The sequence below is a fragment of the Eschrichtius robustus genome, chromosome 2 (genome assembly GCF_028021215.1).
Source record: "Eschrichtius robustus isolate mEscRob2 chromosome 2, mEscRob2.pri, whole genome shotgun sequence".
NCBI classification, from domain to species: domain Eukaryota; kingdom Metazoa; phylum Chordata; class Mammalia; order Artiodactyla; family Eschrichtiidae; genus Eschrichtius; species Eschrichtius robustus.
Window position 1 is genome coordinate 115,084,905 of NC_090825.1, and position 25,546 is coordinate 115,110,450.

Consider the following 25,546-nt stretch of genomic DNA (forward strand, 5'->3'; position numbering starts at 1 on the left):
TTTCATCATCTATAAAATGGAATAGAGTCTCATTCAGCCAGAGGGTTGTTGAAAAGATAAGAGTGTATGTATACACTGTACCTAACAGACTGCTTTGTGGCCCAGGGAGTGGGCACCTGGCAAAGGGCAGCTACCTCTATGACTGTGATCCACCCTCAAAGTTTAATCAGGCTCCACCTCTTCCAGGAAGTGTTCCCTGACTCTGCCAGTTCTCGCATGTCATGTCCTAAAGCCTGTGCAGTACATTTCATTTAGATCTTACATGTACATCATCTTGTATTTCCTATTTTTGTAGGCAGGTCTTATCTTTCCAATTTAATTTCTGGAAAGCAAGAACTGTATCTTATTCCACCTAGGGGCCCAGCACAAAACAAATCAGGAAGGGCAATGAAATTCTAAAACCTCTTATGACAACTCAGATCAGTTGGAAGCGGCTCCCTGGAACACTGTGTCAAGAAGAATTCTATGGCTACATTCAGCTTTGCTGGGGAAACGAGTGCTAATTATGGGTATCTGTCGTGGGCGCAGAATGAAGGAGTGGTGACATGTGACAATCATCTGCCATGCCTGAAGGAGGCACTCAGCCCCAAGTTAAGCAAGCTAACCTAGCGCCCACCTGCCCCACCCCACCTGCGCCCCAGGATGGGGGTGGAGCACACTGACCTGCGTAGCTCCGCCCTGTGCTCATGTTGCTTGGCAGCAGTGTCCACTTGTCAGTGACAGGATTGTAGTATTCCACCGAAGCCAGGTTACAGGATCCATCATCCCCTCCAACCACATACAGGAGCCCATTCACTGCACAGACCCCTGGGAATCAAACAGAGGCCAGAGAAGGCATGACAGCAGGAGCACCAAGGGGATGGGCCAGAGACAAGTCTGGATGGCCCTGGAGGCGCTCTTCCTCCCCTCCCTGCTAGAATAACAGACAACTGGCTCCTCGGGTTTAAGTTTGCTCAACAGGGGAACACACAACAGCCACTGGGATCTGAGGATCCCCCTTCCTAACAAGGTCATGTCTCTGACGAGGGAGCTTTCACGACGACACAGCCCCACAGATGTTCCCTGCCCTTGACCCTATAAATAGGCAGAGCCCTGTAGGTACAGACCCCCTTCTACTGCAGCATTGCCCACTGGTGCATGCAGGCCTCCCACGCCCAGTCTGAGCTACGTGCGGAAGGAGACAACTCAGGGGATTTCACGTACACTACTTCTACTCTGCTTGTTAGCTGTTCCCTGATAAACCATTTTATCCACACTGTGGGGCACTAGTGGTTGTGTCTGTGATCCCTTTACACAATTGGGGTCTGAATCCACATACAGTTCCCAGGGAAAAGGCTTCCTACCCACCCTGATCTCAGAGTGAGCTGGTTTGGCGGCAAGGTCTCATGTAGCAGGGACTCAAGAGTAGGAAAATGTAAGTACTGCTCATCAAGATTTAAAAGGCTGTAGTCCAATATACTGTGTATTTTTTCAAAATTAGACTCAGGGATTAACGATGTTCAAAAAGTAGTAATTATCAGTGTTGGTGAACATACTCTGAAATACTGGTGAGTATAAAATGCATCACCTTCCTGGGTGGTGTCAAAAGTACATATACTCCCTCTGATTCAAAAGTTTCACTTCTGGCCTTTTATTCTAAAGAAATAATTTTAAATGTGTGCATTAATCAGCTATAAAGACTATTTATAATAACCAAAGCATTACTTAGAGAAAAGATGGAAATGACCTAAAAGTCCAATAGTAGCTTGGTTATTTAAATTATGCTATAGCCATTTAGAATAATATTATGTAAATATGTTTAGTGTTATAATAAGATATTCATAGAAGATTGTAAAGTGGATTAAAAAGGCAGGTTATAAACCAGTATTACAGTATGATTCCATTTTTCTTATAAAAAATAGAAATATCTATATGTGAATGTGTGTATACACATGCATTTACATCTAAACCTAATTCTTGAATTAGCTGCTTGAAGGTTCTATAATTCCTCACTTGTGTGGCTCAAGGCCAAATGCCAGGTTATATCACAGCAGGCTTAGACAATGAGCAAATTAATAAACTCCCCTCTTTTTCTTGTTTACGCTTTCAAAAAGTCAGCTCCAAATGGGTTTAGCAAGCAGGTAATTTGAGTAAAAAGGAAATAAGTCTGCCTGAAAGTCACCTGCTTGTATTTCCAGCCTGGGAAATTGGGCTAACCCAACACTATGATAGAGTAAGAAGGCATAAAGCAAGATATACCAACATAGGACACAACCCATAGGGCCAAGTTCTAAAAGGAAATGGTTTAATAGGGGTGTCAGGCTCCAGGCATAAAAAACCTAAACACTCTAAGGAAAATCATTCCTACAAGAAGGAAAAGGGGAAGGGAAGGGAAGGAGAGACAGAAAATACAAAGAAGGGAATAAGGAAAATGGTCCTATTGGAGAATGGATCACGAATCCTTTCATGGATACCCCTGAAAGGAGGGAAATTGGTTTCTGGTGGGAGGTGAGAGGTTCTCATAGCCAGACACTGGCAAAGAAAAGATAGAACCAGTGTGATTGTCTGACACTGTCCACACAGCCCTATGCTTAGCTAGCCAACAAAGCCACTGGGCCGGGGGCACAGATGGCAACCAGAGGCTCTTCTGGGTCTGTGTCCATCTATGTGCAGTGAAAGTCATCGTCCTTCACTGGGAGGGAAGGAACCCTCTGCATCTAAGAGGGGGCCCTGTGAGGCACCCCGTGGCTAGCTTTGTGGGTTCCAAGCTCTCCCCTGCCCAGCAAATGGACACTCCCTACTCAGGGTACAAGCTCAGCCCCAGGCCCTGGGAGCCTCTCCTCTCTGCCTCTCTTCTAGAGCTAGTGTTTGCAGGGAGAAAACACCCACAACCTCCCCCGGAAGGAGAGAAGGAGGGAGCAGTCATATTACCTGCATTGCGCCGGCACATGTTCATGTCTGCCACCTGCTTCCAGGTGTTTGTTCCAGGATCGTAAACCTCGACACTCTTCCTCACCAAGGGCCCATCGTGTCCACCTGTGGCGTACAGCTGCCCGCTGAGGACCCCAACCCCTGAAAGGCAGAGCACAGAGTCCCAGCCTCAGGCTGGCTGCAGCGACCAGAAACCAGGAGGCCTGGCGTCCAGTCCTGGACAGCCGTCACCGGCAGGGTGACAGGGGGAGTGCTGTTTTGTCACCCTGGAACTCAGGGTCCTCGTCTATAAAACAAATATAATGACACCTACCTGCCTCATAAAATCAACTTGAAAACCGCCAATTATAAAGCAAATATAACCTCATTTCCATTCAGACACATAAAAATAAATAGTATATATATAATATATATAGGCGTGTGTTTGTGTGTGCATGTAGTATTATATATATAATATATATAGGTGTGTGTTTGTGTGTGCGTGTAGTAAGAAGAGTTGAAATGGAAACTACACAGCACGTGTACTGAGATCACTATTGCTGAGACCTCCCTGCTTGTCTTGAAGCAGAAGCTGTTCTTTCTGCCCCCGTGCTCTCCTCCCTAGATGGCAGAGGGTCACTGAATCACTCACGATGGTGGTAAGCCTGAGCTGAGAGCCAGGACTGCATCATTTACAGGTTTTAGCATAACCTTTTAACATCCTCTAATACAAGTCAAGGAAATAAAATCCAGAAAGCAGGAGTGCCTAAAAAGAGCAGCTGATGTGGTGGCCGGGACACCTGGGTTCTGGACCTGTGTCTCTAACCTGCCCGCCAGGTGGTGCTTCCCTTTCGGGGCCTCAGTATTCCAACTGTATAGTGAGGGAGCTGGACTAGATCGGTAGTTCCAGTGGACCACAGACTACTCCACTGTGTGGACAGCTCAATTAGCTGGGGAGTTTTAGAAAACACAGATTCCACAACCTCACTCCCAGAGACATCGGTCAGGAATCAGAAAAGTTATCTCAGGCGATTGGAACGTGCAGCCAGGTTTCAGACCCAAGGACTAGATTTCCAGAATATAAACTTCATATGGACAAGAACCATGTTTGTCTAATCATGACTGTTTCCCTGTGCGCGACGGTACGTAGTAGGCTCTCAACAAATATTGTTTGAATGACAAGATGTGTAAAATCCCACCAGCAATTATGCAGGTGTGCAAATGGCTCCTCGCAGTTGCCCTAAACTAACAGCAGATGGTGGTGGTGTATCAACAGTGGCTACCTTACGGACTTGAGTTAAATAGAATTCAGTGTGTTCCCAAGCTGCCTCATCTTCCTCACCTCCATGTGCAGGAGGAACTAGCACATGCTGGGACCCAGAAATGGCCTCTTTTCCTCACAGCCATCTGCTAGCACTGCCCACACCCTGCTGAGGAAGCAAGCAGCCTTCCAGGCATTCAGGGGCACCAGTGCCCTTCTGCCGCCTCCTCTGCCAATGCTCACACAGAGCTTTCCTGGACCTAGAGCCACAGGGGCCCCTGCTGCCAGGGTCTCTGGGTCTTTAGCCACCAAAGAACACCTATGAGGACGAGTATGTGGGTTCCCAATTCCAGATGTGAGGTTTCTCCAAATCTTAGGGATGTGAAGCACTAAAGAAAGGCTGCCCTGGGAGCCTGAGGCCAGAGCACTGACAGTGACCTGAGGAAAGAACCCACCTCTGGGAGAGATACCACCCCCTAAATCGAGGTCACTGTGCCTCGTGAGAGGCAGGAGCAGCCCCAGTGATCTCCACTCAGCAATAACAACTGGGCAGCCTGACAGAGACAGAGCAGCAAGGCCTCCAAAGGCAGCTCCGTCCACAAGATGAGCCTGAACTTTGTAAGGTGGGTCTGTGCGCGTGGCTCTGTCCGGAGCTGGCCCTCCACGCTTCCTGCTTGAGGCGCTCCTAGAAACAGCCACAGACCTCAGTGTGCTGCTCCACTCCTGCTGAGCTGCCCCTGCTTCCTTGGGCTTTGAACACTTTCTTGCACACCTCAAGTCACACACAGGATTTCCAGGAAATACAAAGAAGACTCTACCAGTACCATAAACCAAAACTACTAAAAGAGCCCTATGATGGCAGGAGAACCGGAGGATCTGTGAACTGAACTGGGCCCTAGGGAACGCCTATTGCAACCCACTCATTTCACATCTGAGGAATCAGAGGCCAAGACCACAGGGACATTCGAGCAGACCCAGAACCAAGATCCAGCCCTCCTGACTTCCATGCATTTGCTGCACCTTCAGGAAGGGCCAACCTGTTGGGATCAGCAGAGACGAGCTCCCTAAAAATAGCCTTCCAAACACAAATGTTTCTTAAATGGAATCATACAGCATTTTCTTTTCTAACCAGTGAGCATACAATGGTTCTTGCAAAATATTAAAATAACATAATTTTTAAGGAATACTAAGGAAGTGGTCATGTGTTTGGTTGTATAAAATGAGATCACAACTCAATCTTCAAAAATACAAAAAAAAAAAAAAAGATAAAGTAATAACATGGTGGGGAAAAGCTCCCAGTTGTGGCTTCCCTTCCCAGAAGTCACGTGGCCTTCCTGCCAGCCAGGTTGGTCATCAGCCACCACTCCCACAGGACCCGGGAGCAGAGAGCCAGTGCCCAGCCTCCAGCGTCTCCACCTGCCCTCCCAGACCCTTTCCTCTGGGCCCCTAGGTGATGGGGCAGACAGAGCAGGGAAGAAGGGGCTGTTGCTCCACTTCCTGGAAAATCCCAAAGGACCACACAGCTCCTGGTCTTCCCACAGGAGGCGGAAGTGGGCCCCATGTGGGGATTTATTCTCCTCCCATGCGGGGGAGGGGGCTGAAGTGAAGAAAAGTTGGGGGGAGACATAAGTTTATCTCCAAATACTAACACTAATAGCTTGGCTTTCAGCCCCCAAGACAGAGACAGGCAAGTTTAGCTCTTCCAAGGAAGACTGGGACAGCCATGCTTGTCACGCTACTTCATGAGAATGAGACTCTGATAATCTGGGGTCAAAAAAATCTAACGTCAAAATGAAACAAACCTGAGTAGGAATCCCAACTCTGCCAGTGACTAATGATACGACCTTGGGCTAATTACTCAACCCCTGGTTGACTTACTTTCTAAATCTGTTAAGTGGAGTTATGTCGTGTCTACCTTGCAGGGCTGTGAAGAGGATTAAATAAAATGAGGCACAGAAAGCGCTTATTAGGACAGCGCCTGGCACATAGCAAGCTTCACTCTTCAAGAGACGCAGACGCCTCCAAAGAAATGGAAGAGATGACGATGAAGGGAATATGATCTCATCTGTTCCCTACCAAAGGGATCCCCCCGAGAAGGGTTAACTCCTAAGTGCTTGTGTCAGCTGCAAAGATGCAAGTGGGATTATATACACTGAAAGGAGAGAAGAGGGAGGGAAAATAAGGTAGAATGTTAAGCTCTTGGCCTCCAGACCCACCTGTGAGATCAGACACAGCCTGCCCCTTGACCTTCCCCCGCCCCATACCTGCGCCGCTGCGGCGAGTGCTCATGTCTGCCACGTAGGTCCACTCATTGGTCGCTGGGTTGTACTGCTCCACGGTGCTCAGGCACTGGCGGGAAGCCCCATCATAACCCCCAACGGCATACAGCTTCCCTGGAACAGACAAAGTGGCTGAGGGTGGTGCTTCAGACTCGCATGGAACTGGAGCATGGCTGAAACTCCACTTGTAACTCACTGGGGCACCCTCACCTCCATCAGGGTTCAGGACCCCCTCCCCCAGGAAGACCACAACTCCCTCCCCAACCAGGGTAAGCATGCTTCATGACTCTGTCTCCTGCTTCCTCTTAAGCTCTGAGTTCCTCCTCAAAGCAGTACTGAGCCTCTTTCTCAAAAAGCACCCCAAACACCCAGTGCAAAGCGATGGCCTGCTGTCACTGGGGCTCAACATATTCTTGCTAGCGAACTCATTAGATCTTCTCCAGAACAAGGCACCGGAGAGATGGAAAGCTTGAGGGCCCCAGGTGCAGCCAGGCAGGCAGACTTTCTGGGTAAAGGCTCACAACAGCAGACAGAACAAATAAGGAAAAATATTCTCCAACAAGAACCCAAACATTGTCTCCTCCATGTTTTGTACTCTGTCCACAACCCAGGCAGGCAGAACGTGTGAATGGAGTGCTCTGTGTGCACTGTGGGCTGGGTTGGCTGGAATTTATCTGCAGACCCCCTTGCAATCTCTGAGCCATGCACAAGACCCCTGAAGCACCACCACCTATTTTTAAAATAAAATACCATAAACGGCTATCAAAGAGCATCAGTTTGTTCTGAGGATGGCGGTGAGGTTGGTCAAGGGGGCAGGAAATTGGTATTTGAATGATTTCAGAGAGAGATTCAAACATTTGGGTTTAACATGTAGTCTTAGAATACAGTGGGAAGGTCTCTGTGTGTGGGGTGTGTGTGTGTGTTGGGTGTGGGTGTCCTACCTCACCTGGGGTCTCAGTCCTATGGGGGACCCTGGAATTATAATAAGGATCTTAAACACTAGCTACAGACTAAATAAACCCCACCAGATGCAAATCTACTTGACAGGGTTACTCAATCAAAAGATTTTTTTGGTCACTATGTGCTTTCTTAATGGAGAGGTACCAAGAGTACAACCAGTATGTGAAAAACCTGCAATTATTTTACGTTAGGAAGAGATTCTCAGGCTCAGAACTATGTTGTACCATCAGGACGTTTGCTGCATCAGATGTAAAACTATTTCTTCTTCTATCATTGAGCCTGGTTTTGGGTTCTGCCCCCACAGCCCTCTCAACCAGCCCTTCTAGAAGAAAGGGACACCTCCTCCTGACTCTGCCCTCGCCTAAGCCGGAGGGCAAAATCCTGACTCAGAGCTCCTCCAGGACCCAGGCTACTCTCGTGGTGTGTGCTGGCTCAGAGGTAACCACCTGCCCAGCCAGCTGTCCATCACTAGGGAGGAGACAGGCCCGGGGTGTGGAGGAGAAGAGAAGCTCCTGAGGGCAACCCCAGTCTCTGTAACACACGACCTCTGCTCTGCGGAGAGCTTCTGCCTAATCTCCCAGCCTCACTGTCCCTCTTCCTACGTAGAGATTCTTCAAGGCAGCCAGTAGCGGATGATCCTGATTTTCTTTCTTTTTTCCCCAGTGTTATTTAGGCTATGTAGCCATGGTAAGGAGACGATGAGAGGGAGGCGGGTTCTGTGCAGACAGCGTGGGGAGCTGTATCTTCAGGGCCACGGGGAAGGAGCGTCCACTTAAGATCCTCCCTGGACATTCTCACCAAAGCTGTGCATTGGACTCTGCTGCCCCAGGGTGACTCTCAGCCGAAAGAGCTTCAGATTCAGGTTGGACAAGATAAATAAATCCCCAGTCTGTCCTCCGGGTCAACAGGGCGTGCTACCACACAGCACTTCTGCCACACAGAACATGCTCGCAGAAGGCTCTGTCAAGGGGAGCATTTCAAATGAGTACCAGGAAGGTATCTCCTCTAACCCCCATCAACCATTCCAACTCTGCCTCAGCTGAAAAAATACCCACTCAAGGTTTCTCCTTTCAGGGATACGCTATTTTTAACCCCAACTCTATTGTTTGATATTCCTGGCTAAGGAAAAAAGGGGGGAAATGGGAAGGTGGCTAGACAAAGCACTTGCATTTGGCAGACAAATCAATTTCTGTTCCAACGGGAGGATGAGATTGCAAGAAACAATTTTATCTCGGTAGGAGGACAAAAATCCTTGCACTCACTAAGATGACTCATTCAGTATGTTAGAACAATATACTTTTAAATTAAAATTTAAACTACATAATACTGGTATGGACCAAGAAATGCAGCGAGAGAAAAGAATCTTTATATTAATGTCTAACTCACCGCACGTTACTCTCTCCCCGAAGCACATGTATGTGTTGTGTGTGCACGTGACATAGAAAATGCCTGTGTACATGTGTGAATGCACAGATTTCCAGCTAAATTCCCACTTCAGGACAGGCTAATGAATCAGTGTTGTCCTGCAAAGTATAGCGTTTTAGTGCAAATAATACTCTATGCTTTAATACGTTGAATTCATACATATTTCTAAAACGTCTCTCTATTAGCATTTGCTAATGGTCTGAGTTGGGAGTTAGAAGACCTGGGTTCAAGGAGTGGCTGTGCTATTTACTAGCATGGGGCACATTGATTACCCCTCTGGGACCAGTTTCCCCTTCTGGAGAATGGAAAAAATCTAAGTCCTGCCCATCTCCTTCAGGAGAGTTTTAGGAACAAAATGAGAAACTGGAGATGAAAACCGTTTAAAAACTACAGTGCACTATCTAAACAGGCCCCAGACCTCACCATTCGCTCCTGTCTCACCGCACACACCTTTCCTGACTAGAGCAGGACCCACCAACCTGCCTTGCAGTGACTAATCAGAACTGGGGAAAGGTGCCCACCTCACTCGGGGCTCTGTTAATAATGCTCAACATATGAACATGAGGACAAAATTAAAGAAACAATTGACTCTCACCCCCTCCACATTATACTCCTAGGCTATATCTTGACTCTGGATTCCCCAACTCGTAATAGAGACAAGTGGCCAAAGCAACAGGCCAGCATTTCCCCTCTAGGCTCCTCCCACTCCCCCCAACCCAGCTCACCCACTTTCCAGCCTTGGGCCAGTAGCTTCACCTTTCTGAGTCTCAATTTTTCTCATCCGCTAATCAGGATACTAGTACCAGACTCAGCAGTAACGGGAGGAATAGAGTCGGGACACCAGGAGAAGGCCCAGGGGCCAGGGCAGGCCACCACCCACTGCCGCTCCTTACCCTCTACGACACCCACACCCACACTGCTCCGCCGTGTGTTCATTGGGGCCACGAAGAACCACTCGTTGGTCTTGTAGCTATAGGCTTCCACCGACGCCAGGCCTGGGAGACAAGAGACTCATGAGGTTTCTATGGTGCCAGGCCTCATCCTGCTGTGCGAACAGTGAGGATGGGGGAACTGTGCAGACCTGGGGGCTGGAAACCTGGGTGTATGACTCAGCACTACCTCTGCCTCACTGTGCAGCCCGTGGCACCTCCCTAAACACCTTTGCACTGTGTCTGCCTGAGGGGACCACTAAGACCTGACCTAGAGGGTGGGCTGTGAGAGGCCCAGGGGTATAACGTAAATCATAAAACCGACAGAATGGAATAAATACCTGAGGTTGCCTCGCTGAACACCTATTCTATCCCTCTTTTCCCTTGTCTTCCTCTATTTTAGAGGCTGGAAAGCTGAAAACTTGTCTTCCCAGAATCCCTTGGAGCTGTGGGTGACCAAGTCAATGCAATCTAAGCAGGATTTCTGAAACAGCCTTCGCTTTTCTGATAAGCCCCCACCCCCCCTTCCTGCTTCTTGCTACCTGGAACACAAATGTGTTGGCTGTATATAACAGCCACCTTGTGACCATGAGGATAAGTCCAAAAGACTCTTCAGGAACTTGGCCCCAGTATCCTTGAGCAACTGGACGAAGGTGGCAACTGCCAACCTCTGAATTTCTTGTTTCATGAACAAAACAAAAGCTCTCATTTGTTTAAGCCACAGTTTAGTCAGGTTTTCTACTAGCAGCCAAAAGCGATGCCTAAAAGAAACAATGCCCCACTATCCTTTGTTCTCTTTATTCCCAGTTCCCACTCACTAGAAGCAGCCTCTGGAGGGGCTACAGATCTTGGAATTAATGAAACAGGCAAAGAGAAGGCTGAAAAAGGTTACCAATTGGTGAAGACACAAATGAAATTTCAGAGAGGTAAAATATATTGTTTTTCATGTCACTGGGGGCCAAAAGATATCACTTTAGTTTAACAGAGTTGCTGTCAACAGAGACATCCACCTGGAGATAATCTCTCCGAGTCCATGTCCACTAGTAGTTTGTGATTCTCACTTTGGAGCTAGATGAAAGCCAGGAGCAAGGGGACACTTCTGCAGTGGCACAACCTTGTACAGCTTTGGTGGGGCAGTAGAAAGGGCAATGGGCAAAGGCTGTGTGACCTGAGCCAGGTCTCTTCCCATAGCTGAACCTTAGCTCCCTCATCTGTTCAGAGGAGGGTTCAGACCACAGTTCTGAGACACCTTCCAGCTGAGCTTGCTCTAAGTCTCATCTCCAGAATAAATGGCTTAACAGACACTGGAAAGGAGAAAAGGGCCTCTTCTGAGGGTGGGGTCCTTCCTAGAGCCCTAGAAATGACAGCACGTGGGCAGTTACATATTCTGTGTGTAGGAAGGTGTGCCTCTGACGCGCAAGCTGGGGGAGGAGGAAGGATGGGTATGCTCTTGGGGCAGTAGCTGCAGAGGAACCAGCGGTTGGCCCAAGAAATGGCAGACCAAACCAGGGTTGCATGGAAGCTGTGTCCTAGGCTGGATGGGGACTGAGTCCGGGACCTACCAGTACTGCCATCAAAGCCCCCGACGGCGTAGAGCAGGTCGTTGAGCACAGCTGCTCCCAGCGTGCTCCGGCGCTCCTGCATGCTGGCGATGGACGTCCACTGGTCCTTCACCCCGTCATACACGTCCACTGTCCGCACACGCAGTGAACCATTGAACCCGCCCACGGCGTACACGTGGCCAGCCATGAACACCACACCTGAGGCACAGGAAACCAAGACATCAAGGTCATCTCAGACGGCTGATAACTCACGTTAATGAGTGACAATGGGGGAACGAGGCAGGCATGTAAATAATTCACCACAGAAGGTGATCTCCAACTTTAGATATTTGGAAGTCACTATGGGACTCACTGGATTTCTTCTCACATTTGCATTTCTAGTTTTGTTTGATTCAAGCAAGTACTTGGATTAGCCTGAAGTCCCTAAGCACATGAGAACTGACCCCAGAAGGTGCAGCTAGAAACTGTGCAGGTGGGGAAGGGAAAGGAAGGGAGTGTGGAATGCACAGATGTTTTTGGAAACAAGGAGCAGGACTGTGGCACCCAGTAGAGACCTGTGGTGGCGGCAGGGGTGGGGCGGAGTAGAAAGGCAGCCTGCACACCGGGAGGCAGTGCGGCTCACCTGCTCTGCATCTCCTGGAGGGGAGCTCGGCAATCTGATCCCACCGGTCCTCCTCAAAATCATAGCACTCCACACTGCGGATGGCCTTGGGTGCCTGGCCGCCAACCACGATCATGACCTCCAGAAAGACAAGTGGACATTAGCTGGGTCTCCCCAACATCCAGATTCATGGGTCATCAATCCCTGTTACGTCCACATGCTCACTGCCCAGGGTCCGTGGATGATCTGAGATGCCAGTTTACAGAGCTATATACATGAAGGTGCTGCCCCTAATCACCAACAGGTCTGAATATTCAAGAAAAGTCTAACGAGCATCTTCCCACAGAAACACAACCATAAAGTCTACGCTTCCCAAGTGCCCCTGCTCAGGGCTGTGTTGGGGGTATAGCCACTTGGGGCATCTTCTGCAATCTGAGTGTCCTTAAGCATTGGGGGCAAGGGGACTAAATTTTAAATCAAAACAAAATATTCCCATATATATATATATATATATATCAAAATATGAATATATTTTGGAATAGAGTACAGAATTTGGATGCATTTTTAAGATAAAATTAATTCAAAAATATTTCTGAATGCATAGATTATAGGGGGCACTTATTCACTGCAGTATGGGAAAAAATTTGTAAAACACCGCTTTGTGGTGGTCACCACAAAAATGCATGTAACTGATGAAGTTGTGAAAAAACAGTGCTATAGTATTATTTCCACAAGTAAGGTGGTAGCCACCACTGCCAGTCATCTTGTGAAGTATGTTGTCATTTGTTTGTCACCACAACTCTGCAAGGTAGATATTATCGTCCACATTGACAGGTCAGGAAAGTAAAGCTCAGAGAACATAGGTAAATTGCCCAAGGTCACACAGCTAAGAGCAGCAGAAGAGAGACTGAGAGCCAAGTGCACCCGACACAGGGGTGAGTGCAGCCCCACCTCTCTCCTGCTCCAGAGACAGGGTCTATGCCAGGACAGCTCACTACACCGTGTTTTTCAAACTGCAGGTCACATTTCATTGGTGGGTCACTAGATCAATTTAGCGGGTTTCAACCGGCATACTTTTTAATAGTACAGCACAGAAAATATAGTAAGGATGTTATTTCATGAAATACTTGTTCTGGTTATACATACATGTATGTATCTCCTAGAGAGCAATTTAGACATATTTCTTAGTGTAGGATGTAGTATTTAAAAAAAACAACGAAAGCCACTGTTCTGGCTGCAGCAACAGAACTTCAGCAGTTCACTGTGGTATCCCCATTGCTGTGACTTTTGTCATGTGTTATTAATAAATAAAAATTAAAGCACCAAAGTTAACAATAGTTTACATATGTCAGTAAGTCTGTACAAATTCATGGCTGTCCCCACGGTGACTTCACTCTCACTCACTCATTCCAAGTTGCCTTCTTAAGTGGAGAGAAAGGGATGAAGTCACAGGCAGACAATCAATATCAGTCACAGGATCTTCTCATTATCTGTGGCTCGTCTGATTTACCACAGTGGTTCTCAAACTTCAGTGTGCATCAGAATCCCCTTGAGGGCTAGCTGAGACACAGATTGCTGGGCCCTACCCCACAGAGTTTCTGATTCAGTAGGTCTGAAGCGGGACTGAAAATATGCCCTTCTGACAAGTTCCCGGTTGATGCTGATGCTGCATTTCCAAGAGTCATACTTTGACAACCCCTGTTTTAACCCACAGACATAGAGATTTCCTGATGATGCGCCATCAACCATTTTTGCCGTTATAATTATCATAGTGCTCTTTGCTTCCCTGCAAAGCATTTTTGGGGAGAAGAGTGATCATCAAAATCTGCGTGAGTGCATAGGAGTACAGCCCTCAGCTGAACATTATCCACCATATAGGGAGACAGGTATAGGGCTGACAATCATTGCTCAAGATCAATTATTTATGACCCAAGATTCTAGATTCAGGCTCACCTACTGCCCATGTGGGTGGTCACTGGTCATCAGAGTTAGTCTACAGTGCTTCTGTGACCGAATGTAAGTGACCAATGTTCAAAAACTCAGAATTCTGTTCTGACTTCTGGAGCATGCCAAAGGAACCCAGGACACATAGTCCAGACTTAGAGCTGTTGTTGCCTCCAGAAATAAATGTTCTGCATTTGACTTTCCTCTGCTCAGAAGGTCCACTGCTCTGTGTCAAGAGCAGTCCTTTTCAGAGAGATGCAGAATTCTACATTCCTTCCCATCTGTAATTCTTTGCTTAGCTAGGCATCCATGACAAGTTCAAGGGGGATGTTAATGAACACAGCCTCTTGGCAAACTTCAGACAATGCCCAACTTATTCCTCCAGGGCTGAATGACCCGCATTCATAAACATACCTAGAACTTGTACTGTCTTTCTGGTTTTGAGTTGGTAAAGGTGAAATGAAGTCAAACCATTACAAGGATTTTCTTTGAAATCTGATTTTGGGGCTAACTGGGAATAAAACTAGTTTTTAGTTTTCTTTCTGCAGTGACATCAAGTACCCAACACCCTCTCCTTGAAACACTCTTCCCCCATCTGATTCCCCCCCCCCCCAACCGCCCACAATACCTGCTTATCTTTCAGGTCTCAGTTTACACGTCACTTCCTCCAAGAGGACCTCTCTGACCTCCAAAGCTGAGTTACAGGTCCTTCTCTGAGATCACATATGCCCTGGGTTCTCCCACTAAAAGTGCCCCATGTTGTGCTGTAACTGTCCAGTAATCTTGTCTCCCTTCTAGACAGTGAGCCCTGCCAGCGCACAAAAATGTACCTGCCTCAATCACCAAGATAACCCTAGGGCCCTAGGGTACCAGGTAAAAGTGATGACTCAAATATTTATTTGGAATAAAGAATAAATGAATAGTAAAGACCACATGCAAAGAGTTAAATGAAAAAATACACAGTTACGGGGCTTCCCTGGTGGCACAGTGGTTAAAAATCTGCCTGCCAATGCAGGGGACACGGGTTCAAGCCCTGGTCCAGGAAGATCCCACATGCCGTGAAGCAACTAAGCCCGTGCGCCACAACCACTGAGCCTGCGCTCTAGAGCCCGTGAGCCACAACTACTGAACCCACGTGCCACAACTACTGAAGCCCGCGTGCCTAGAGCCCGTGCTCCGCAACAAGAGAAGCCACCACAATGAGAAGCCTGCACACCTCAACGAAGAGTGGCCCCCACTCGCCGCAACTAGAGAAAGCCTGCACGCAGCAACAAAGACCCAACAAAGCCAAAAATAAATAAATTAAATAAATAAACTTTTTAAATAAAAAAAAAAATACACAGTTAAATTAAAAAAACAAACAAACACGAGCTAGTCTCTTTCTTGGGTTAAAACATGTTAGACACCAGATTACAATTCTGGGGACAGAATCTGAGGAAAACAAACAAAAAGAGAAAGAGAGAGCTTTTCCCATCTTTTGACTCAACCACCAGAAGGCTGTTTATTCTTTCCATAAGCTATCAAGGCTTCTTCTATAAACAAAAAAGGCAAAGCTTCAGGGGACTTAACCATGTCCCAGAAACCATCTTCCGCCAGGGTAGGGAGGTACATTCATATTGGAGAAAATCCAGCACTCATCTCTGAGAATTTTCATAGTAACACAGAAGCGATATTATAGAAATGCAAAAAATTTAATGTTAAAGTAAAACCTGCATAGAAAGACAAAAAAGATACAGAACAAGGTTTTCAAAATAAACTTGCCTTTGAGCTTATAAAACCACTGGTGAGAGACGACTTTTAAAATTCCAAACTTGTACAACAATCTGGGAAGAGCAATTATGAGGTTTCGTGGGGGTAGGACCATTGGTTTCTGAAAATGTGGAGGTAGCTCAAGGCAGAGGGAGGAGTAGGTATACTTTCTCCTTCTCTCATAGACAAAAGAAGTCCAATTTCTATGGCAGGTCTTACAAAAAGCCATCATACAAGGAGCACTACACTCATCACTGTGTACTTGTGCAGCATAAAAAGAATAAGTTTCCTATCTTGACTGCTAACGGATGGTTGTTTCCATAGATACCTGATTTTAGCAACCAATTAGACAAAAACGAGTATTCTCCAAAGTCTACATGTATTACATCTCTGAAACTGTAAACCTCCAGCTACTTAAGTCTCTTCTTGTCAGGGCAAGAAGAGACTTGAACCGTTCTTTCTTGCAAGCCCACATTTGACATTTCCGGAAAAACTCAGGCCCAAAGACTTCAATAGGCATATTTCTTTCTTCCCCTGACACCCCTAAGTTCCACTTTACTAAAGATGTGTAATGTCTTTAATAGAAATTACTGAATCAGGCCTTCCCTGGTGGCGCAGTGGTTACGAATCCGCCTGCCAACGCAGGGGACACGGGTTCGAGCCCTGGTCCAGGAAGATCCCACATGCTGTGGAGCAACTAAGCCCGTGCGCCACAACTACTGAGACTGCGCTCTAGAGCCCACGAGCCACAACTACTGAGCCCGCGTGCCACAACTACTGAAGCCCGCGCACCCTAGAGCCCGTGCTCCACAATAAGAGAAGCCACCGCAATGAGAAGCCTGCGCACTGCAACAAAGAGTAGCCCCCGCTCACCGCAACTAGAGAAAGCCCGCGCGCAGCAATGAAGACCCAACACAGCCAAAAATAAAAAATAAAAATAAAAATTAAAAAAAAGAAGTTACTGAATCAGATCAGCTTATTAAATGATCACTATGTTTAACATTTATCCCTCAAGGTAACCCTGAGTAAGAACTACCAGTGGTCATATGGGAATCATAAAATACTAAAGAACTGGTTCCAGGCTAACAATTACGCTAGACCAAACATAACTTCATCACACTCAAGGACAGCAATGTACTTGGGAGCCCTGCAGGGCACCCAGGGTCCTGACCCCAAGTCTCAGTCATCACTGTGTTAAAGGCTGCAGACCTCTTGGTGAGTGGAGAGCTCTGGGTGACACAATACTGGCGAGCCAGACTCGACTGTGAGCGGCATGGCTACTGGGCCACTCCCAAGGAAAACACTCTCATTTTAGAAAGTCAAATGGCCATTTACTTTAAGGACATTAGTGAGACCATGTAAAGACTACCTGATTCCTTGGGAAGGAAATTTCACTCCCAGCATAACAAGATGGTTTTTAAAAAAACATTTAACACTGTTTCTTTCACTTGGATGAGTCTGAACTCCACCAGTGTGACTGTGGCAGTGAAGGCATGTTGGTCCCTCCTCACAATATGACAACTGCTCTGTGTCTGAGAGCCATCAGGTAGCAGAGACTAGCCAGGGGAAGGGCAGGAAGTGAACAGCGCAGAGGTTTGCAGCCCGTTTGTGCATCAGGACCCTAACCCTAAGTCATTAGACTCTGCACTCAGGGGAGTGGAACAACCCAGGCTCTGCACACCTTGTTCATCAGGCAAGAGTAGAGTGTGTGTCCAAACTCTCTTCCATGACCGGTGAGCTGGGCAGAAGGCGGGCCCAGCCAGTCGGTCCCTCGGGCCAGGGCAGGAAGCGAGAGTCTCTCTTACCCTGGTGCGTGGGGCCGCAGGGCTAACACCAAAAATTCATCCGAAGGAGCATGTCGAGGTCGAGGCAGAAGACTTGTCCCAGCAGGTTCTGAGCAACAGGTGCTCCAGGCAAGGACTGACAGCCAAGGTGCACGGACCACGAGGGGTGAAGAAGCAGCAGCGCGGGAGCAAGACCCAGGGAGGAGAGTGGGAGTGGGAAACGGACTTTGGAGTCAGACACACCTGCGCTCAAATACCAGCCCCGTCACTAACTAGTTGTGTGAACCTGGGCAGGCACTTAACCTTGCCAAGCTCACTTCCATCACCTAAAATATCAGGATAATAGGATGTTTCTCCCATGGGTGTCAAGAGGCTTAAATGATATAAAGCATTTAGCACAGCGTTTGGTAAACAGCACACACTAAATGTTAACTTCTATTATTTGATCAACACCAGCATCATTACTACCGTTTAAAGCAGTTGCTAAAACAGATTCCCAACAAATGGTAGAGAAGGACGCTTATGATCTGCGAATGGGAAAGTGAGCGCCAGTAATTCCAGGGATAATGATGGGGGTTTTTCAGGACCCCAGGGTGTTTCCCAGGGTCTTGCCTGGGTCCATTTAAAGGACCGAGACGCGGAGGAGCAGTGTCCATCCATGGGCCTGGCCCAGGTGAGAAGTCATCCTGCCCACCCTGCCAACAGCCTTGTGTCCGACACTGTCTTCTGAAAGCAGGACAGACCAACTCAGGAGGAAGCCACCCACTCCCAGCCCAAATGGCTTTTGGTGTCATTTTAAAGAGTTGAATAAAGATGTCAACTGCGCTGAAATGACAGTGAAAAGTGCCAGATTCAGTACATCTCCAAAGGGTTTATTTGCATCTTCCTGGAACCTCATTTCTCTGCTGCCATCTGCAGCACAAGGTAACACAGGAGTATCGTGAGTGGCTGGGAGACAGCCCCTGGTTGTCCATGGCAACCCAGCCTCAGGGAAAGTGCTGGGTGGTGAGCGTGTGGGAGCCTAGACGATGCCATTAGCTGTTCTGGCTTGAATATGTCCGTATGATCAGTGCATATATGGCACAAGAAAAAAAACACCCTTATTAGCCTCTGCAGCTATCCCAAGGCAGAGTCTTGTTTCTTTCAGGGAGGAGGTTTGGCTGGCAAACAGGTTCTCTGCTGAGAATTGCTGAGAACAGTGTGCAAATCTCTCTCCACCCCTTTGTTTCTCAAAGTCAGCTCTGTCAGAAAGCCAACTTGGACTGAATTCATGAAAGCACAAGCCAGCTGGCCCTTGGAATTCCTGTGGCCACTCCTCCAAGTAGCCCCATTGTCTCTCAACTTCTCTTCTTCCTCCTTTTATTTGGCCACTTGTATATTTCTATCTTACTTTCTCAGAGGAACTTCTTAAAAGCCCTCAGAGGGTAGGAATCAGGTTTCTTTCTACCCAGTACTCAGCTAAAATGCTTTTGTGAAATGTGGAGGCAAGGTCTGAAGTCAGTCACCCTGGACTTAAATCTCAGCTTAGCTATTTACTAGCTGTGCTTCCAGATACATCACAAATTCTTTGATAATCCTCCACTCAAGACATGGAACTTAATCACCACCCCCTCCCTTGAGTGTGGGGTAGACCTGCTGACTCGCACCCAGCAAATAAAATACAGCAGATGCGATGGGACATCACTTTGAGAGAAGGTTATTTAAAGACTACAGCTTCTGTCATGGGCGTGCTCTCTCATTCTTTTGCTGTAGAATCACTCACTCTGGGGAAGCCAGCTGCCATGTCATGAGGACACCCGAGCAGCTTATGGAGAGGCCCGTGGGGTGGGGAACTGATACCTACAAGCAACCACAAGAGTAAGCTTAGAATCAGATCCTCCCCAAACAAGCCTGGGGGTGACTGCAGTCCCAACCAGCAGCTCGACTACAACCTCACGAGAGGCCCTGGGCCAGGATGACCCAGCTAAGCCTCTCCAGGATCCCTGCCCACAGAAACTAAGATAACAAACGTCTGTTGTGTTAAGCCGCCAAGGTTAGGGTAATCTGAAATGCAGAAATTGATAACTAATACACAGCGAGTAGGTGACATAACCCGAGATCCAATTTCCCCATGTGTAAAAGGGGGATAATGACAATTTTGAAAATCCTATTAGATAATAAATGTAAATCACTCAGCTCAGTGCTTGGCACGTGCTCAGCAATTAGACCTGCTCCTATCATCTTTGTGGGGTTAGTACCATGTCATGGTCAAAAGCAAAGACTTTGAGTTGGCCAGACCTATAAAGAACTCTTACAACTCAATAATTAGAAAATAATTTTTTAAATGGGGAAAGATTTGAACAAAGACTTCACCAAAGAAGACAAACAAATGGCAAATAAGCACATGAAAAGATGCTCAACGTCATTAATCATTAGAGAAATGCACATTAAAACTACAGTGAGATACGACCACATACCTACTAGAATGGCCAAATTTTTTTAAAATAGATAATACAAGGAGTGGTGAGACAGTGGAGTAACAAGAACTCTCATACGTTGCTGATGGGAAAGCACAATGGCACAGTCATCTTGAAAAACAGTTTAGCAATTTCTGAAAAAGTTAAACTTATAGTTACCATTCAGCCCAACAATCCTACTCCCAAGAGAATTTAAAGTATTTACCCAAGAGAAATTAAAATACATGTCCACACAAAAATCTGTAAGTGAATGTTCAAAGCAGCTTAACTTGTAATAACCAAAAACTGAACACCCAAATGTCCATCAACCAGTAAATGGATAAACAAATTACAGTACATCCACACAATGGAATATTCCTTAGCAATATAAGGGAATTAACTCTTAATACATGCAACAACATGGATGAGTCTCAAAAACATGATGCTAAGAGAAATAAGGCAAGCTCAAAAGGCTACATATGGCATAATTACAATACATTTATGACATTCTAGAAGAGAGAAGACTGTAAGGACAGAAATCAGATCAGTAGCTGTCAGGAGCTGGGGGTGGGAGAAGGCGCTTGACTACAAAGCAGCACAAGGGAACTTTTTGGAGTGATTAAAATATTCTATATTTTGATGAGGATGGTGGATATATGACTGCGCGCATTTGTCAAAATTCATCAAACTGCATCCCTTTTTAAAAAGAGCAAATTTTACTGGGAATAAATTATTGTACCTCAATAAATAGGAATTAAAAAAAAATATGGGATGTTGATAATGAGGAAAGCTACGCATGTGCGGGGGCAGAAGGTATATGGGGAATCTCTGTACCTTCCCCTCAATTTTTAAAAAAATATTTATTTATTTGGCTGCGCCGGGTCTTGGTTGCAGCCCGCGGGATCTTTGTTGCTGCATGCAGGATCTGCATTGTGGCACATGAGATCTTTAGTTGCAGCATGCAGGCTCTTAGTTGTGGCATGCTGGATCTAGTTCCCTGACCAGGGATTGAACCCAGGCCCCCTGCATTGGGAGCGTAGAGTCTTAACCACTGGACCACCAGGGAAGTCCCCCTTCAATTTTGCTATGAATCTAAAACTGCTCTAAAAATATAAAGTCTTAACTTTAAAAAAAAGAAGTAAATGTATTAGAAATGCATCTCAGTGAGATGAATGAGATATTACAGAGCTTTAATTAAAGAATATTTTGATGTGAAAGAAAAAGAAAGATGAAGGGAAGGAAGGAAGGAAGGGAGGGAGGGAGGAAGGAAGGGAAAATAGGGGGAGGGAAGGGAAAAGACAGAAAAGAGAAAAGAAAAGGAAGAGAAAGAAAAGAATCTTTTTTTATCTGCCACCAAAACCTGAAAGCCTGTCCCTGAAGGCAGTTTGGTACGAGACTTTGGAGTGGAACAGACCTTGTTCAAACCCCAGCTCTGCAGTTACTAGCTGTGTCACTGGGCAAGTTACTTAACCTCTCTGATTAAACTCTGTAAAGTAGGGATATGACTAGCACTGACCTATTATTATCATGATTTAATGAGATAAGGCACAGTCCATAATCCTCAAAGTGACAGCTCCCCTCAGCACACCCCACTCCTCAAACCCACAGTGGGGATCTTGTTAATTCAAGTGCCCACACAATGGTGACAGGAGTAGAGTCTGAGAAGCAGCGTGGACAATATAACCTTAAATCATTTAAGGATTAAAGCTGGGGGAACAATGAGGCAAAGAGCAGCAACGCCTTTTTTTAAATTCCTTCAACAGATTCAAAGGAAATCATGGTTCCAGTCGCCTGCAGAAGGCTATGTGCTCAGAAACCTAAACATTTTCATTTGGAAAATAAATGGTTCCTAAGGAGTAGAGGCGACAGGGGACAACTTTGGCCTCCTGAAACAAGGGGTGGATTCTTCTCAATTATAGACTCAATATCTGGGAAGGGACACAAGGTATGTTGCAGAGGTGGGGGGGGCGGGGGGAGGGTTGTCTCAAGCATGCTTAGTCCAGGCTCAGACACAAACTTGGCTTTGATTTTCAAAACTGTCTTTTCATGGGTGTATGCGGTAAAAGCCAGACGTGGAGCCTAGAAAAGGAGAGGCCACTGGGTAGGGTCACCACACAAAGAAAATGGGCCAGCTCTGCACCATTTCCTTAGCTCCAGAATACACTCCCCAGGAAAAGACGTCATTAACCTGATATTAGATAGGATGAGAACCTCAATTTTCAAAGAGAAAAGTCACAGACAAGCAATAAGGCCAGCTGAAAACCCAGGATATAAAAAAAAACGCCTGCACACAAAACAACAGCGCACCTTAGAATCAATATTCTCCAGACACAAAACTGGCAGAAATTTAGATCATAATGAAGGTGATATTCAAGTCCATGGGAGAGAGAGATTATTTAATAAGATAACTTTGAGGCAACAGCCTCATGATCTGCAATACAAATAAACCTGAATTCCTACCCTCACTCTTTACACCAAAACAAATTCTAAGTGCATCAAAGATTCAAACGTAAAACAGAAATCATAAAAGTACTTGAAGAAAACACAGAGTATTTTTTTCTAAATCTCAGAGCAGGGAAAACATTTCTAAGCAAAACCTAAGCTATAAAGCAGAAGATAGATTAATTTGACTACTTATTATTTTTCGGGATTCAAAATGTTACAAACAAGTTTAGAGACAAACTACAAACTAAGAAAAAAATATGTAAAACACATACAAGGACCTAAACTCTTTAAAAATAGCATGTAAAAACCATTAATAAAAAAGATACATACAGTCTAACAGAAAAATGGGCAAAGGACATGAACAGGGAATTTCCACACCCCCCAAATATACAAATGCCAATAATCCTATGAAACCAAGATTAATCTTACTCACAATTAAAGAAATGCAAACCAAAACAAGATGCCATCTTTTAAAGGATATTTGACACATACATGTTTAGATATTTTAAAAAATGGAAATTATTGCAAGGCCCATCAATAGATGACAGTTACACAAATAATAGCACATAAATATAATAAATGCCATGCACCTATTACAACTTAAATGCTGTTTTTACCTATACTGATAACATTGAATGCAGTCTGTAGCATCTGGTTGAGTAGGAGAAAAAGATTTCAATCTGTGTAGCAAGAGTCCATTTATCTAAAAGTGTACAGTTTGACCTATTTGTGAATAAGTGCACAGAAATATGTCTGGAAGAAAATTCATCCAAATGATAGCAGTGACTGTCCCTGGGTGGAGGGATTTCAGGTGATTTTTACTTTATTTCGAAATCGCAGTATCCTTTTAATAATCTACAATGAGCATACATTTCTATAATCAAAGAAAGCTAAGTTATTTTCATTTTGAAAAATATGAAGAAGTTTTGATGCAATATTTCAACAAAACAAAACGCATCAACATGCAATAAGGCAAATGGTCCCAAGGCTGAGACCCATGCCCTGTGGCTGCCCCTCCTAGCTGGCACTGTGCAACAGGAGGCAGACAGGTAGGTAAAAATCAGGTTTACAAAGGTGGAGCAGGTGCGGGATGGTAAGGGTTCAAGAACAGGTTTGGAGCGGGAGAAAGACTCAATTCAAAACCTGGTTCCAGGGGGCTTCTCTGGTGGCACAGTGGTTAAGAATCCGCCTGCCAATGCAGGGGACACGGGTTCAAGCCCTGGTCTGGGAAGATCCCACATGCCGCGGAGCAACTAAGCCCATGCGCCAGAACTACTGAGCCCACATGCCACAACTACTGAAGCCCGTGCACCTAGAGCCCGTGCTGTGCAACAAGAGAAGCCACCACAATGAGAAGCCACCACAATGAGAAGCCCACGCACCACAATGAAGAGTAGCCCACGCTTGCTGCAACTAGAGAAAGCCCGCACGCAGCAATGAAGACCCAACACAGCCAAAAATAAATAAATAAAATAAATAAATTTATTAAAACAAAACAAAAAAAAACCTGGTTCCACCACATTAGCTGTGTTGACTTTGGGCAAGTCACTTAATCTCTCTGACCCTCAGTTTCCTCCTTCCTGAACTAGGATAACTGCCTCTACTTTCTATGTGATATCTTCAGCTCACTGCTTGGCACACAGTAAGTACTCAATAAATGTCAGCTGCTTATATTATTATCTGGGACATTTGTAACCCTTGTTCACATTGCAACCACTATGTTCTCCATGATCTGGGGTCACAAAGCAGAGTGGAGAGAAGCAAACCTCGGAAAATCCAAATATCTGGTCTTGGACAAGATGCTTCTCTAGCCCCGTGAAACCCTTCCTGGAAGCAGCAGGCGAGGAGTAAGGCAGCCAACCGCAAAGAGGAAGAGAAGGACAAGGCAAGGACCTAGGTAATCCCTGGGTGCTGCCTACTGGTAGTGGATGAGCCAACACGACTCATTCCTCTCCTCTACCCTTCCTCCTGGGTTGGCTGGGACCTCCCCCTAGACTTCGCGTTAGGATCCTGGAAAGACGACTCGAATGCCAAGCTAGAAAGGCCTTTAGAGACCATCTAGTGCAGCATCCTTCATTCTACAGGGGAGGAACCTGAGGACCACGGAGGGGAGGGGACTTGCAGGGAACCAGAGCGCCAGTACCCAGCACAGAGCCTCCATCATGGTGTCCCCTCCTACGCTCATCCTTCCCTCCCCCTGGCTGCCCCCTCACACGCTCTCATTTCCCCCATATCTTTCCCCCACTTCCTTACCTGTAGGACTCCTTATGGGCCCCTTTCTCCTCTGGCAGCCCTAATTGTCCTTTATGGCTCTGTGGTGAGGGGAGAAACCAGACTAGGACTGTTCTGACTCAAAGAATGGCCTAGAAAGAGGACTGCTGTGGCCATCACTACGTCAAGACCCACCCAGCTAGTCCTCTGCTTCCAAAAGAAACAGAGTCCAAACCATGGTGCAAAACAGGAAGGGAAGAAGAAAGAGACCTGAGTTATTCTCAAACCTCCCTAGTGACAGTGAAGGTTACCTTGAAACCCTTAGGAAAGGAAGACCCCGGAAGAGAGAGGTACCAGCAGATTCACGAGGAACCAGCAGACTCCATCTCCCAGGTGGTAAATACAACCGAGATGCAGGGCAGCCATGGGTGAGGAGAGACTTGGAGAAAGGAGTACAAGGCCATTTTCCCAGATCACAGTTCCAACTCTTGGCAGTGACTGGGCTGAGGCTTACCTTGGGCAGGCTAACTGGAGTCCTGGGCTTGGTCCTTGGGTTTTTAATCAAGAGCCTCTGATCCAGAGGGAGCAGATGATATTTCATGGCCTCGATGAGGAAGTCCTTACAGGTGTTGTTATTCTTTATCAAAGCTTCTTCTTCAACTGTCTAGAGGTAATAACCCATAGGTGATCCTGGTGCAGAACTCGGCCCCATTTCCCAAGCCATCTCCCTGGGCTGAGTCATTCCTGTACTCTCACACTCATTCGTTCCCACACCGCACCATCTCAGACCCTAAGACAAAGGTCCACAGAGTTACAGCTTAGTGCCCACCTCCTGCATCTCAAGAGCACAATGGAGTAAGTGATTAAGCTCTGGCATCAAGCAGACAGGGATACAGATCCCAGCTCTACCATTTAACTCCTCTGATCCTCAGTTTCCTCACCTGTAAGATGTAAGATGGGCATATTAAAGTCCCCCACAACCTCACAGGTTGTGTTTGTTTGCTTGTTTATAGGCTTAACGAGATTATGCAAAACAAAGACAGCTGATTGTCCCTAAAGCTTCTTTCCACAT

At 46.3% G+C, this 25,546-nt stretch overlaps 1 protein-coding gene across 1 annotated transcript in view; it reads right to left on the reverse strand.

Moving 5' to 3' along the window:
• Nucleotides 1-25,546, reverse strand: part of KLHL3 (kelch like family member 3) — a 111,188-nt gene that overhangs the window by 4,754 nt on the left and 80,888 nt on the right. Inside the window, exons 8-14 of the mRNA XM_068534470.1 lie at nt 24,989-25,138; nt 11,928-12,045; nt 11,306-11,503; nt 9,708-9,809; nt 6,415-6,543; nt 2,911-3,051; nt 664-807 (exon numbers count right to left, since the gene is read on the reverse strand). Of these exons, the coding sequence (XP_068390571.1) occupies nt 664-807; nt 2,911-3,051; nt 6,415-6,543; nt 9,708-9,809; nt 11,306-11,503; nt 11,928-12,045; nt 24,989-25,138 (982 nt within the window). The remainder of the gene's footprint in view (nt 1-663; nt 808-2,910; nt 3,052-6,414; nt 6,544-9,707; nt 9,810-11,305; nt 11,504-11,927; nt 12,046-24,988; nt 25,139-25,546) is intronic.